At 38.5% G+C, this 14,544-nt stretch overlaps 1 protein-coding gene across 1 annotated transcript in view; it reads right to left on the reverse strand.

Moving 5' to 3' along the window:
- LOC106142182 (dynein axonemal heavy chain 1-like) overlaps positions 1-14,544 on the reverse strand; it is a 93,010-nt gene that overhangs the window by 39,581 nt on the left and 38,885 nt on the right. Inside the window, exons 35-46 of the mRNA XM_060950171.1 lie at positions 10,985-11,057; positions 9,757-9,874; positions 8,926-9,104; positions 7,547-7,709; positions 6,253-6,363; positions 5,372-5,463; positions 4,244-4,398; positions 3,573-3,690; positions 2,807-3,010; positions 2,131-2,344; positions 1,562-1,724; positions 877-995 (exon numbers count right to left, since the gene is read on the reverse strand). Coding sequence (XP_060806154.1) covers positions 877-995; positions 1,562-1,724; positions 2,131-2,344; positions 2,807-3,010; positions 3,573-3,690; positions 4,244-4,398; positions 5,372-5,463; positions 6,253-6,363; positions 7,547-7,709; positions 8,926-9,104; positions 9,757-9,874; positions 10,985-11,057 — 1,709 coding nt within the window. The remainder of the gene's footprint in view (positions 1-876; positions 996-1,561; positions 1,725-2,130; positions 2,345-2,806; positions 3,011-3,572; positions 3,691-4,243; positions 4,399-5,371; positions 5,464-6,252; positions 6,364-7,546; positions 7,710-8,925; positions 9,105-9,756; positions 9,875-10,984; positions 11,058-14,544) is intronic.

The raw sequence follows: 14,544 nt of genomic DNA on the forward strand, positions 1-14,544 counted from the left end.
ACGTTGACTACTCGTTATTTTTAATAAGGTCAAGTGTACCCGAAACCCACCGAGCATGTATGAAGAGTTGTGAATGTGGTTGAAGCGAAGGAAGTGTGCAGTGATCATGGCAAGTGGAAAGATGTATTCTCTGCCTCCGGGAAAAAAGCGTAATTTTATATATATGTATGTATGTAATTTTAAATGAATAGTTATCTGAATGATGACTAAACATTTTTACATAAACTACCAGTTTTTGCCCGCGACTTCATTAGCCGTAAATTTTCACTGATAATATTAGAATCATTTACTCCTTTTCCGCAATAAAAAGAAGTTTAATTTTCTTCCTCAGGATCAATTTCTGTATTAAATTTCATCAAATCGGTTCAGTGGTTCAGGCATCATATCGTGACAAATAGACATACTGTCGCTTAATTTTATGATGTAAGTACATATTTATACCTAGTTAGGATAGAAATTAATGACCAGTGAAGAAGCCCGATCCGCTATGATATTCGCCATAATTATGATGAAAGACTTCTTAAATGATATAACGAAGCCCACGGAAACAGACAATAAGGTCTACAATATTGTTTGTTAGGTTGAAATTATATGTCTACCAATTCCCATGGATGTCGTAAAAGGCGACTAAGGGATAGGCTTATAAACTTGGGATTCTTCTTTTAAGCGATGGGCTAGCAACCCGTCACTATTTGAATCTCAATTCTATCATTAAGCCAAACAGCTGAGCGTGGCCTATCAGTCTTTTGAAGACTGTGGGCTCTAAGGGATAGAGACGTGATCATGTGTGTGTGTGTGTGTGGGTGTCTACCAATTTCAAAAGACCAATTAATCTGATGATTCATTCACTAGTTCAGTTATTATTATGATAATTACCAGCAAACTGCCACTCCGGATCCACCTCGTAGTCCGGCAAATTGGCCATCCAGTTGTACCAAAATGGATTGGCTGGCTCGCCGTCTTCCGTCATATCAGTGAAACCGCCGTCGTGAAGGCTGAAAAATAAATAGTTTATTTACGTAACAGAACTGCCGTGTGGTTCCCGGCACTTAGAAGAATAGGACCACTCCATCTATTTCTCATGGATGATGTAAGCGACTAAGGATAGGCTTATAAACTTGGGAATCTTCTTTTAGGCGATGGGCTTGCAATCTGTCACTGTTTGAATCTCAACATACATACATACATATGGTCACGTCTATATCCCTTGCGGGGTAGACAGAGTCAACAGTCTTGAAAAGACTAAATGGCCACGTTCAGCTATTTTGCTTAATGATAGAATTGAGATTCAAATAGTGACAAGTTGCTAGCCCATTGCCTAAAAAGAATCCCATGTTTGTAAGCCTATCCCTTAGCCGCCTTTTACGACATCTATGGGAAGGAGATGGAGTGGTTTTATTCTTTTTTGCATTGGTGCCGGGAATCTCAATTCTATCATTAAGCCTAACAGTTGAACGTGGCTTGAAATTATTAGCCAGTGGAGTCCCTCAAGGTTTAATACTTTGTCCTGTTCAGAGATTCCTAAATGTTTACTTTTACACTATATTTGAGAATTACTTACGTGTAATCATAAACTCTGCCGTCTTTCGGGAAAGGAGGCTTCAAACCGGCTTCTTCAGTGAGTTTCCTCATGAAGTCAGAGAATATAGCTCTTCCGTTGTGGTCGCACGTGGCTCCAACTGACCAAATCACCGCCCAGACGACCCAGCATGGAGCTAGTCTTGCTAAAATAACATTTTCTTTTCAGAAACTTTTCAGATAAGAGCACGTCTGCATGTTGTTTCTAAAATTTCTAGTCCGAGAAATTTACTTCATGGAAATTTTGCAAATCTTCCCAATTTTTGGAACTCACATTATTTCATAGGGTTAATCGTTTTGATTTAAGATATTGTGATGATACAATACTGATTAAATAAAGCATTTAAAAAGAATTTTATAAATACAAAAAAAAGAGAGGCCAGAAGGTATTCTGTACCAATATATGGTTCTACAAGCCATCTTATTTTACGGGCGGTCAGAAGAAAAATTTTACTTCCGTTATTATAATCAACACTTATTTTACCTATCTCTTCTCAAAATGACTGACAAAGAAACTTTTAAAGCCCAGTGGCAATATCAAATGATTCTTACGCATCAAAGCCAAGAAAGCGGGCCCTGGGGGTGGTCTATCGTCCTTTCCAGTCAGCGGCCTCAGCCTATAATCCAGCAGTTCCAGAAACTTGAGCACCAAAGCGCAGTCAATAGACACCACCAGTTCGGTCAGCTTCGTGCGTAAGATTTGCAATGACGGGTATAGGTACGTGTTGATCAAGTTGGGCAAGTTTTTGCGGATGTTGTCTGCCATCTGAAAAGTAATTTGATTTGATATACTTATATTCATTAAGTCTCTTGGGTTTTATAAGAGTGCAAACTTTACAATCAAGTCTGCTTATTCAAAACCGCGAATTTGATATTGCGAAGTTATATTTAGTAGTAGCGTGTGGTTCCCGGCGACAATGAAAAAAAAAATAGGACCAGTCCATGTCTCTCCCAAGGATATCGTAAAAGGCGTCTAAGGGACAGGGCTTGTGAACTTGGGATTCTTCTTTTTTTTAGATGATGGGTTAGCGACCTGTCACCATTTGAATCTCAATTTTATCATTAAGCTAAATTGCTGAATGTGGCCATTCAGTCTTTTCAAGACTGCTGACTCTGTCTACCCCGCAAGGGATATGGACGTGACCATATGTATATACATATGTATGTATAAAAACAACTTGAAAAATTTCAAATTGGAGGTCAAGTAAGAAGCGAATGTTTCCATTACCGGTGGCAAATTGGCCTTCAACCAAGCATTGACCAGCGGCGGCAGACCCACCACCTTGGTGTCGAGGTAGACCATGCCGCACCGCGACACAGTCGCCGGGGAGGCCACGGCCAGGTCGGCCACTTCGAAGATCATGCGCTGGCGCTCAGTGAGCTTCATGATTTCACCGCTGGACAAGCAGAGTTTCTTGTTGTCGTCCAGTACCTGAATAAGGAACAGCGTGATAAGGGAATGTTGTGTTGTGAAAGAAGATGTAGTTACAGGAATAGAAAAGGGTATGTTGAGATGGTTCGGTCATGTGGAGAGGATGAATGAAAGCAGGTTGACTAAGCAGATATACAAGGAGAGTGTGGAGGGAAAGGTCGGAGCGGTAAGACCTAGACGAACGTATCTTAATCAAATTAAGGACGTCCTGGTAAAGGGTTAGGTCAAAAGCACCCGAAACCGCTGAGCTTGCATGAAGAGAGTTATGATGGTAATGTGGATGAAGCGAAGGAAGTATGCAGAGATCGTGGCCTACCTCTTTCCACTTGCTCTTTCCACTCTTCCACTTCATATATATAACTTCGCAATATCGTTGTAGGTTGCTAGCCTGTCGCCTAAAAGGTGAATCCCAAGTTTATAAGCCTTTCCCTCAGTCGCCTAAAAGATGAATTCCAAGTTTATAAGCCAATCCCTTAGTCGCCTTTTACGACATATATGGGAAAGTGATGGAGTGATCCTATTTTTTTTATAACGGTGCCGGGAACCACACGGCACAACTTACAGTATTCATGTTTTCAATCCAAACAGCGTCGACGGGCCCGTCAAAGATGTACCATCTGCGGTCCATGTCCTCAACGGCGATCCCTGCGCGGACCAGACTCGACAGGATCCCGTCAGTCCTGTTGACATCACCAGAATAGTCATCAGACATCATCAGTCGTCATTAGACATCATCAGACGCCATCAGTCATTATCAGTCATCATCAGACATCATCAGACGTCATCAGATATCATCAGACGTCATCAGACATCATCAGACATCATCAGACGTCATCAGACATCATCAGACACATGATATGTTTTTTGTTTGCCTGTTGACTGGATGAGATCCCTTCATGGCATAAATCCGCCATTGCGAGTGATTTGTTTCTTTTATAACTATGTAAATATAACTACTACCGCTTCCAAAGCGCATGTGTAGAAGAAGCGACGGAACAAACTACACTGCAGCATTTTCAATGGACATCAATTTTCAAATATGATATTGTAGTTACATCATTCGTTATTACCAACATCAAATATAGAAGAAATAATGAGAAATGTGAAAAAAACGGGGAAAATTATTCATCCTTGAGGGCTTCAATGATGCCCAAAATAACTATTCCACGCGGACGGAGTCGCGGGCACAGCTAGTTTTCTATAAGTTTCCTCATTTTTTATAAGTTTCCTCACCATTCATGAGTCTGAAGATCGAACTCTCCATACAGCTGCCCCATGGTGATAGACTTCGGGTTTACGATGTATGTGAGAACGGTCGTGAACGGGAATCCATCTGGTGCTAGTTTCCCTCTAATAGCTGTTAGAGCGTCACGTAGTATTTCATAGCACTTGAAAAAGTATAAGAATATTATACATACATACATACATACATACATAAACTCACGCCTCTTTCCCGGAGGTGTAGGCAGAGACTACCTCTTTCCACTTGCCACGATCTCTAATAAGAATATTATCTATACTAATATTATAAAGCTGAAGAGTTTGTTTGTTTGTTTGAACGCGCTAATCTCCGGAACTACTGGTTCGATTTGAAAAATTCTTTTTATGTTGAATAGACCATTTTTCGAGAAAGGCTTTAGGCTATATAACATCACGCTGCAACTATAAGGAGCAAAGAAATAGTGGAAAATGTGAAAAAAAAAACGGGGAGAATTATTCATCCTTGCTTCAATGGTGCCCATAATAACTGTTCCACGCTGACGAAGTCGCGGGCACTGCTAGTAATAACTATTAGAGTTCCCATAACACCACGATTGATGTTCTGTCAGTTTTTTTGGAACCATCAATGAAACTTTAATATAGGTACATTAGCTGTTCCCGTGACTTCGTCCGCGTGGAATAATTTTCCCCGTTTTTTTCTTTGCCTTTTATAGTTGCTGTGTTATGTTATACAGCATAAAACCTTCCTCGATAAATGGTCTATACAACGCAAAAAGAATTTTTCAAATCGAACCAGTAAGTAGTTCCTGAGATTAGCGCGTTCAAACAAACAAACTCTTCAGCTTTATAATATTAGTATAGATTAGGTATAAGCTAGTATCGAATATATTGGCAACACTCAGGTTTTTTTAAATATTGATATGATTTAAAACTACCTAGTATTGATATAAAAGTACCCGAAACCGCCGAGCTTGTATGAAGAGAGTTATGAATGTGGATGAAGCGGAGGAAATATGCAGAGATCGTGGCAAGTGGAAAGAGGTAGTCTCTGGCTACTCCTCCGGGAAAGAGGCGTGATTTTATGTATGTATGTAGGTATGTATGTATTTATCTTGGCATTTGGAAACAAAAATAACTTACCTTGGTCTTCCCCGACCCTGCTGGGCCGACCAACATGAGACCATGCCGCACAACAGTAGTCTCATACAACTGGATTATCTTAAATATGAACGCTGAAAAATGTGCAGTAGTTAGAACATCAGATCAATTAGTTAGCGGTAGAAGTTATAATTAGATTTAAGTTATGTTACGTTAATAAGTGATACCTTGTATCCAATTTTGAAAATAAATCTATTCTATTCTAATTCATGATGAGGTGGAAGACAAATGCCTAATCCAACATTGAAAAAAATTTATTACATATATACATCAGTCAATTACATATATGTATACATACATAGATACATGTACATATACATACATAGATACATGTACATATATACATACATAGATACGTGTACATGTATCTATGTATGTTTATATGTAATATAGGCAATTCACGTCTATATTCCTTGCGGGAAAGACAGAGCCAAAACAGCCTCGAAAATACTGAAAGGCCACGTTCAGCTGTATGGCTTTATGATGGAATTGAGATTCAAATAGTGATAGGTTGCTAGCTTATCACCTACAAGACGAGTCCCAAGTTTATAATCCCTTAGTCGCCTTTGAAGATATTCATGGGATATAGATGGAGTGGTCCTTTTATTTTTTCTATTGGTGCCGGGAACCACACGGCACAAAAAAAGTTATCACAAGATCTGTACGTAGAAATAGCTTCTAATATAAATGCATCAGACAAATGTTCTTCACAGTGTGTTTTTTTTTCTATATTTTGACTACAAGACAGCTACGAACTAACTTATACAAAAAAAAGTTCGACAAAATGAAAAATTCCTTATGGAAATGTTCAAACAATGACAATATTGCTTAGAAGCAAATCACAAAACGCATAAATATCTTACTGTAAAGGTCATCGTATCCCTTCTTGACCAGCATATTCCTAATCGATTGCTCCATGATACCATAGTCGACCACTGGAATCTCCACGCGAGGAAACAGATCCGATATTATACCTGCAAAAAGTCTAAATAATAAATAAATAAATATATACGGGACAAATTACACTGATTGAGTTAGCCTCGAAGTAAGTTCGAAACTTGTGTTACGAGTTACTTACTCAACGATACTATATTTTATAATAAATACTTATATAGATAAACATCCAAGACCCAGGCCAATCAAAAAAATATTTTTTCTCATCATGCCCTGGCCGGGATTCGAACCCGGGACCTCCGGTGTCACAGACAAGCGTACTACCGCTACGCCACAGAGGCCGTCTGTAAAATGTACTTTTTCTTCTTGGCTTTTAGTCCCCGGTTGCATCCTCACCACTCTGGAGAGGAGCATGCGGTATGCTTTTGACCATGGACCCTGGATTGGGTGAGTCAGATTTTTTCACGAAGCTACTCCCATCTGACCTCGGCAACCTTTGCGGGTTAACCTAACCCGTATTGTTTTCTCTTATTGTTAGTGCATCGGTTAGAATTCAACTTTTGGTAAGTCATTGGTACAAGGCCGAGATGGGATTCGAACACGCCTTCCATCACGCATCACGCATTTTAAGCACCATGCTGTTAAAAATGTCAAATCGATCGAGTAAAGTCGTAACGAAGACGACCTTATAGATTCGACCACGGACGCTTACAGTCTAAAAAAAACAGTTAGTTGTTTACTGACTGGATCCTTTTTCAATGATATTTAATAAGTATATTGCTTTTATCTGTTCTTTTACTTTATGTTCATTTATACATTTATCTATGTACATATGTCATGACGCAGTTTTTGTGTAAATCTTTCCATGGTTGCAATTCTACTCGTGAAGTCTTGTAATTAGCAATCGCTATTATTATTACTTAAATATCATATAAATTAGACTGATAGACTTCCATTAATAAATAAATAAATAAATGAAAAAAAAGTACGGTACAGTTTTGAATGCATACTTTTTTATTGTCAGTAAAACAATTTGGGTTAGGTTTTCTTGAGCAATACATGACTTACATGGTTTTTATGGAAATCCTTCCTATTTATAACTTGACGTTACATTTCTTCAGCATTTATTTATAACATCTTTGTTGCTTGATAATTTTAAAAGCGTAACATACTCGTAAGTCAATCACATAAGGGTCAGAGGAAGCAATGCCTATAATTTTGATTTATTAAAGAAAATTTACATTTATCAAGAACAAAAGCTACCATTGAACAGCAGCAAGTCATCAGCCAGGAACTTGGGTACATTGACGTCCCTCAGCGAGCGGAGCACGATCTGACGCTCTTCAGCATCAGGCATCTGCCTGATGAGGTTCCCAGCCACCAGAATAACAGTCTTCACCGCCCGCATTCCGAAATCATAGTGATCCTACCACAAAATGCTATTATTAGCATTAAGTCCGCTCATTGTTACTAACAACATAAAATGCTATTTGTATTAAGTCCGCAATTAAGTTCAAATTAATCAAAATTAATTTGTTACAATAAATAATAAATGACATATATATAATCACGTCTATATCCCTTGCGGGGCAGACAGAGTCAACAATCTTGAAAAGACTGATAGGCCACTCTCAGCTGTTAGATAGGGATATAGACGTGATTATATGTATGCACATACATACGTACGTGATTATATGTATGTACGTACATACATACATATAATCAAGTCTATATGCCTTGCGGGGTAGACAGAGTCAACAGTCTTGAAAAGGCTGAATGGCCACTTTCAGCTATTTGTTTTAATGATAGAATTGACATTCAAATAGTGACAGGTTGCTAAACCATCGCCTAAAAAGACTCCCAAGTTTGTAAGCCTATCCCTTAGTCGCCTTTACGAAAAAATACCATAAAATAAAATGCTATTTACATTAAGTCTGCAAATAATAAATGACATACATTTAATCACGTCTATATTCCTTACGGGCTTACTTACTTCTTGTAAACACTAATAGGCCACGTTCAGCTGTTTATATTATTGATAGAATTGAGATTCAAATAGTGACAGGTAGCTAGCCCATCGCCTAAAAGAAGAATCTTAAGTTTTTAAGCCTATCCCTTAGTCGCTTTTTACGACATCCATGGTAATGAGACGGAGTGGTCCTATTCTTTTTTTTTTATTAGTGCCGGGAACCACACGGCACGGCATTTGTATGTATGTATGTCCCTGTAAGGGTACCTGTGAAGATAGCTGTTCAGAGCTGAGCCTAAACGTAGTGGTGATCTTGCCAGCCAGAATCTTGGCTTCGTAAAAGCCGTAGGAGAACAGGGATATCTCAGCTATCAAGGCGTAGTCTGGCACCATCATGGATATAGGGCGGAAGAGTGAGAGAGAGTCACTACTTGCGAGGTAGACAGAGCCAACAGCCCTGAAAACACTGAGTTGGCTCTGTCCACCTCGCAAATAGCGACTGGTTGCTAGCCCACCGCCTTAAAGGAGAATCTTAAGTTTTTAAGCCTATCCCTTAGTCGCTTTTTACGACATCCATGGGAATGAGACAGAGTGGTCCTATTCTTTTTTTTTTATTAGTGCCGGGAACCACACGGCACGGCATTTGTATGTATGTATGTCCCTGTAAGGGTACCTGTGAAGATAGCTGTTCAGAGCTGAGCCTGAAAGTAGTTGTGATCTTGCCAGCAAGAATCTTGGCTTCGTAAAAGCCGTAGGAGAACAGGGATATCTCAGCTATCAAGGCATAGTCTGGCACCATCATGGATATAGGGCGGAAGAGTGCTTTGAGATTGTCCGGTAGCTCCGTGCGACCTGAGTAAGAAGAGCTACATTAGGAGACGTGGTTATAGGTGGATTGTGGCGTGTGGTTCCCGGCACTTACACAAAAAAGAATAGGACCACTCCATCTCTTTCCCATGGATGCCGTAAAAGGCGACTAAGGGATGGGCTTATAAAATTGCGATCCTTTTTTTAAGGGGCTTGGGCTAGCAACCTGTCACTATTTGGATCTCAATTCCATCATTAAGCCGAGCAGCTGAACGTGGCCATTCAGTCTTTTCATGACTATTGGCTCTGTCTACCCCGTAAGGGATATAGACGTGACTATATGTATGTATGTATGAAGAGTGCTTTGAGATTGTCCGGCAGCTCCGTGCGACCTGAGTAAGAAGAGCTACATTAGGAGACGTGGTTATTGGTGGATTGTGGCGTGTGGTTCCCGGCACTAATACAAAAAAGAATAGGACCACTCCATCTCTTTCCCATGGATGTCGTAAAAGGCGACTAAGGGATGGGCTTATAAAATTGCGATCCTTGTTTTTAAGGGGCTTGGGCAAGCAACCTGTCACTATTTGGATCTCAATTCCATCATTAAGCCGAGCAGCTGAACGTGGCCATTCGGTCTTTTCATGACTATTGGCTCTGTCTTATTAAGGTCTATTCAACAAGTTTAAAAACAACTTACCTGCATATCCGGGATTCATTGTAATAAAAACCGAACAGGAAGCCTTCAGGGGTAAGTCACAGCCTTCAAACATGAACTTCTCAAGGCGGGCCACCTGTGCCTTTTGTATAGTCACCACCTATACCAAAAATTTACTTGTTACTGTCAATATGTGCCGTGTGGTTCCCGGCACCATTGCAAAAATAATAGGACCACTCCATCTCTTTCCCATGGATGTCGTAAAAGGCGACTAAGGGATAGGCTTATAAACTTGGGATTCCTCTTTTAGGCGATGGGCTAGCAACCTGTCATTATTTGAATCTCAATTCTATCATTAAACCAAATAGCTGAATGTGGCCATTCAGTCTTTTCAAGACTGTTGGCTCTGTCTACCCCGCAAGGGATATAGACGTGACCATATGTATGTATGTATGTACTGTCAATAATATTAACGTCGGTGGTCGGATCGGTAAGGTGCCCGGTTAAAATGCGTGTTGCGCATAAAGGCATCATCGTGGTTCGAATCCCAGCGCGAATATTTTCGAAGTTACATTAGTTTAAATACTAACCTATGCTCTTACGGTGCCTGCGCCGTAAAATAACCCCGAATTCATTTAAACGACTGAAATGCCACGTTCAGCTGTATGGCTTTTCAGATGGAATTGAGATTCAAATAGTGACGGATTGCTAGCCCATCCCCTAAAAGAAGAATCCCAAGTTTTTAAGCCTATCCCTAAGTCGCCTTTTACGACATCCAAGGGAAAAAGATGGAGTGATCTTATTCTTTTTTTATATTTGTACACACGGCACTATAAATATATCTAAATATGTATATATGTTTGTTATGTTTGTCAATTATTTATTTATTACAAGAGGCCGCCCGCGACTTCGTCCGCGTAAAATCATTCCCGCGGGGATTCCAGTATAAAAATAGCCTACCTATATGTTATTCCGGGTCTTCAGCTACCTACATACCAAATTTCATCGTAATCGGTTCAGTAGTTTTTGCGTGAAAGAGTAACAAACAGCCATACTGACATACTCACAAACTTTCGCATTTATAATATTAGTAGTATTATGTTATTATGTAGGTTTAGTGCCGTGCTTTCATAAAGAGAGTTATGAATGTGGATGAAGCGATGGAAGTATGCAGAGATCGTCACAAGTGGAAAGAGGTAGTCTCTGCCTACCCCTCCGGGAAAGAGGCGTGATTTTATGTATGTATGTATGTAGGTCTCTATGATCTTACTTGCTGCGCAACCACAGACAACACTTCAATGTCGATCCTGTTGAACTCGTCGAAGCATGCCCACGCGCCGGACCTATAACACGATCAAGAAGATTTAGCCATCATGATCCACCTGGCGTTGGTATCGAGAACATCCTCACTTTTTTGGAGAGTAGCCCCACTTATGACCACGATCTTGGATTGAGTAAGTAAGGGTTTTACACGAAGCGACTCTTGTTTGACCTTTGTTTTACACGAAGCGATTCCCGTTTCACCTTTGTTTTACACGAAGCGACTCCCGTCTGACCTTTGTTTTATACGAAGCGACTCCCGTCTGACCTTTGTTTTACACGAAGTGACTCCCGTCTGACCTTTATTTTACACGAAGCGACTTCCGTCTGACCTTTGTTTTATACGAAGCGACTCCCGTCTGACCTTTGTTTTACACGAAGTGACTCCCGTCTGACCTTTGTTTTACACGAAGCGACTCCCGTCTGACCTTTGTTTTATACGAAGCGACTCCCGTCTGACCTTTGTTTTACACGAAGTGACTCCCGTCTGTGTGTCATATTAGTGTCAATGTCATTGTCAAGAGAGAGACTAACAGTTGTAACGGCCATACAAGTCAATAAATCAGTTGGGCATTGCGTCATCATGCAAGCGAAGCTATTATGTGTTTTATTTATAATTAATGTCCTAAACAATCATAAATTCCTATATGAATAGAAAAACCAAAAAATGTTAAGGAATTACAAAAGTTCTTAGGAATGTGTAATTATTTAAGTAAGTTTATATCAAATTATTCAAAAACAACAGAGCCGCTTAGAGATTTGTTAAAGAAAGATGTGTTGTGGGACTGGGGTAGTTTGCAAGAAAAAGCATTTCAAGAGGTAAAATGTAAAATTTCCAGTGCACCTACTTTAGCAATATTAGAAAAAGATGGTACATTAACATTGCAATGTGATAGTTCTAAAAGTGGTATGGGTGCTTGTTTGTTACAGAAGGGTAAACCTGTTTCTTTTTACTCTAGGTGCTATACAGAATGTCAACAAAGATGGGCACCCATAGAAAAGGAGCTATTTGCAATTTGTTTAGCTATGGAAAAATATCATCAATTTGTTTATGGGCGTAAAATAGTTGTAGAAACAGACCACAAACCTTTAGTTGCCATAATGAATAAAGATATAAATCAAATCTCAGCTAGGTTACAAAGAATGGTATTAAGACTGTTAAAATATGATTTTGAAATAAAGTATATTCCGGGATCTAGAATGTTTGTAGCTGATTATCTATCTAGACATTATAATACCACTAACGGGCAGATAGAAAATACATTAAAAGAATTAGTTCATTGTGTGAGTTCAGAAACTGTGTACGGTTTAGAGGGTGAATTACAAATTTCAAAAAGGAAACTGATAGAATTACAACAGGAATCAATGAAGGATGGTAACTTGCAACATATTATGACTTGGTTTAATACAGAGTGGCCCAAAAATGCTAAAAATATATATGGTACAGAATTAAAAAAGTTGTTTAAATTAAGAAATGAGTTAATGGTAAAAGATAATATTGTATATTTTGAGAATAGAGTGTTAGTGCCTAGATCATTAAGAAAGGAATTATTAAGTATTGTGCACTCAGGTCATGCAGGAGTTGTGAAATGTAAAAAGAGGGCAAGGAAAGTTTTATTTTGGCCAGGAATGTCGAGAGACATAGAGAATTATGTATTATCATGTAAACCATGTGAAAAATATAGAGTATCTAACTGTAAACAACCTCTGATGTCTCATGAGATTCCGGATTTGCCATTTAGTAAAGTAGGTATGGATGTAGGTCACTATGCAGGTAAAGATTTCTTAGTTGTGGTAGACTATTTTTCCAAATGGATTGAAATGGTATGGTTAGAAAACAAAACAGCTTCAATTATAATACAAAAGTTAATGAAAATTTTCAGTACTCATGGATTTCCAAGATATATAGTCAGTGACAACATGCCATTTGGTAGTTTTGATTTTAAGCAATTTGCATTAAAAAATGACATTGAGTTAATTATGTCTAGTCCTCATTATCCTCAGTCTAATGGTTTATCAGAAAAAGCAGTTGGAATTGTAAAAAGTTTGTTAAAAAAATGTGAAGAGAGTGGTACCAGTTTTGATCTGGCAATGTTGCATTATAGAACCAGTCCAGTGGCAAATTTAGATTATTCTCCTTCAGAGTTGTTAATGAACAGGTTGTTAAGAACAAACTTACCATGCTCAAAAGAACTTTTGAAATCTAAGTTGTGTGTAGATGTTAACCCTAGATTACTAACCTTATTTTTCGACGCTTATTACGAATCTTCGTCGTTTCGACTACGATATTTTTCAAAGGGCATAAAAGGTTTTTTTTTAATAAAACATGTACATTTATATTTTTATTTTTAATGAATTATATTTATTCTTATTATTTATTGTGTTTACATAAACTAAAACAGCATATTTATTAATCAAACAGCCTTATGAATGAGATCATAGGTTTCATGCAAAGTCAGCAACATTAACATTTTTAATGTGCTTGTTTAAGTAGTATAAACAGTAAATGTGTAAATTTTTTGAAAAAATATTAATAATAACAAATGAAATAAACTAATGAAATGAAAACAGTGGTAAAAATCTAAAGACTAAAACATTTGTGACACACGTCGAGTTTGTGCTCCCCACACAACGATTTATTGCACTTGGTGCAACTAGTTTTAGTCATCCTTCGCTTTGCAGAGGGACACAAGGCACATATTTTCCTTTTTTTTTGTATAGGAGGTACATTAGGCGCATTATTCTCTTCAGTCTCTAGTATAGCATTCGAAGTACTACTTCCTGGTATGATTAAAATTTGTCTAATTGAATCGCGCAGACCAGTTTGAAGAGTTGGTATTGTAAGCCTTTTTTGTATGTGCGATTCAATTAACTTGTGATGTAGAGCTTTTAGGTAATCACGCCTCGATAATGGTTTTTTGTTAGCCTCTACATTGTTAGTTACATAAATAACGTAACTATTTATAAATGCAATATTGAGCATTCCGTAAAACATGCACAACGGCCAGCGCCGTGTTTTTCTGCTGCAAGAAGCAAGGGAACACATCTGGTCGAAAGTGTCTACCCCTCCTTTGGTTTGGTTGTAAAATTCAACAATTGTAGGCTTTTTAGTATTGTCATTTATTGCGCCTTCTTCGTCACATGACGATAGTAAAAAAATTACTTTTTGGGGTTTTGGTTTGTAGGATAACAGAGTTAGTTCCTTGTCATAACAAAACATAGCAGTTCCTGTTTTTCTCGTGCGTTCGTTTTGCAACTCCACAGGTATCTCTCTCTTATTTGCTCTTAGAGTTCCAACCAAAGTCAGTTTATATGGTTCTTTTACTAAACTTTTGGCTAGAGGTACCGAAGTGAACCAATTGTCCATAGTAATATTTCTATTTGTGCCGTGAACAGTGCGTGTTAATTTTTTTACGAAATATTCACCTAGTGGTACTCCATCTGTTTTAGTAAAAGAACCCAGATATGGCTCTGCATCTATCATATACTTTGTAGAATTGTCTACTGTCA

This window comes from Amyelois transitella, chromosome 21, assembly GCF_032362555.1.
Source record: "Amyelois transitella isolate CPQ chromosome 21, ilAmyTran1.1, whole genome shotgun sequence".
Classification (NCBI taxonomy): Eukaryota; Metazoa; Arthropoda; class Insecta; order Lepidoptera; family Pyralidae; genus Amyelois; species Amyelois transitella.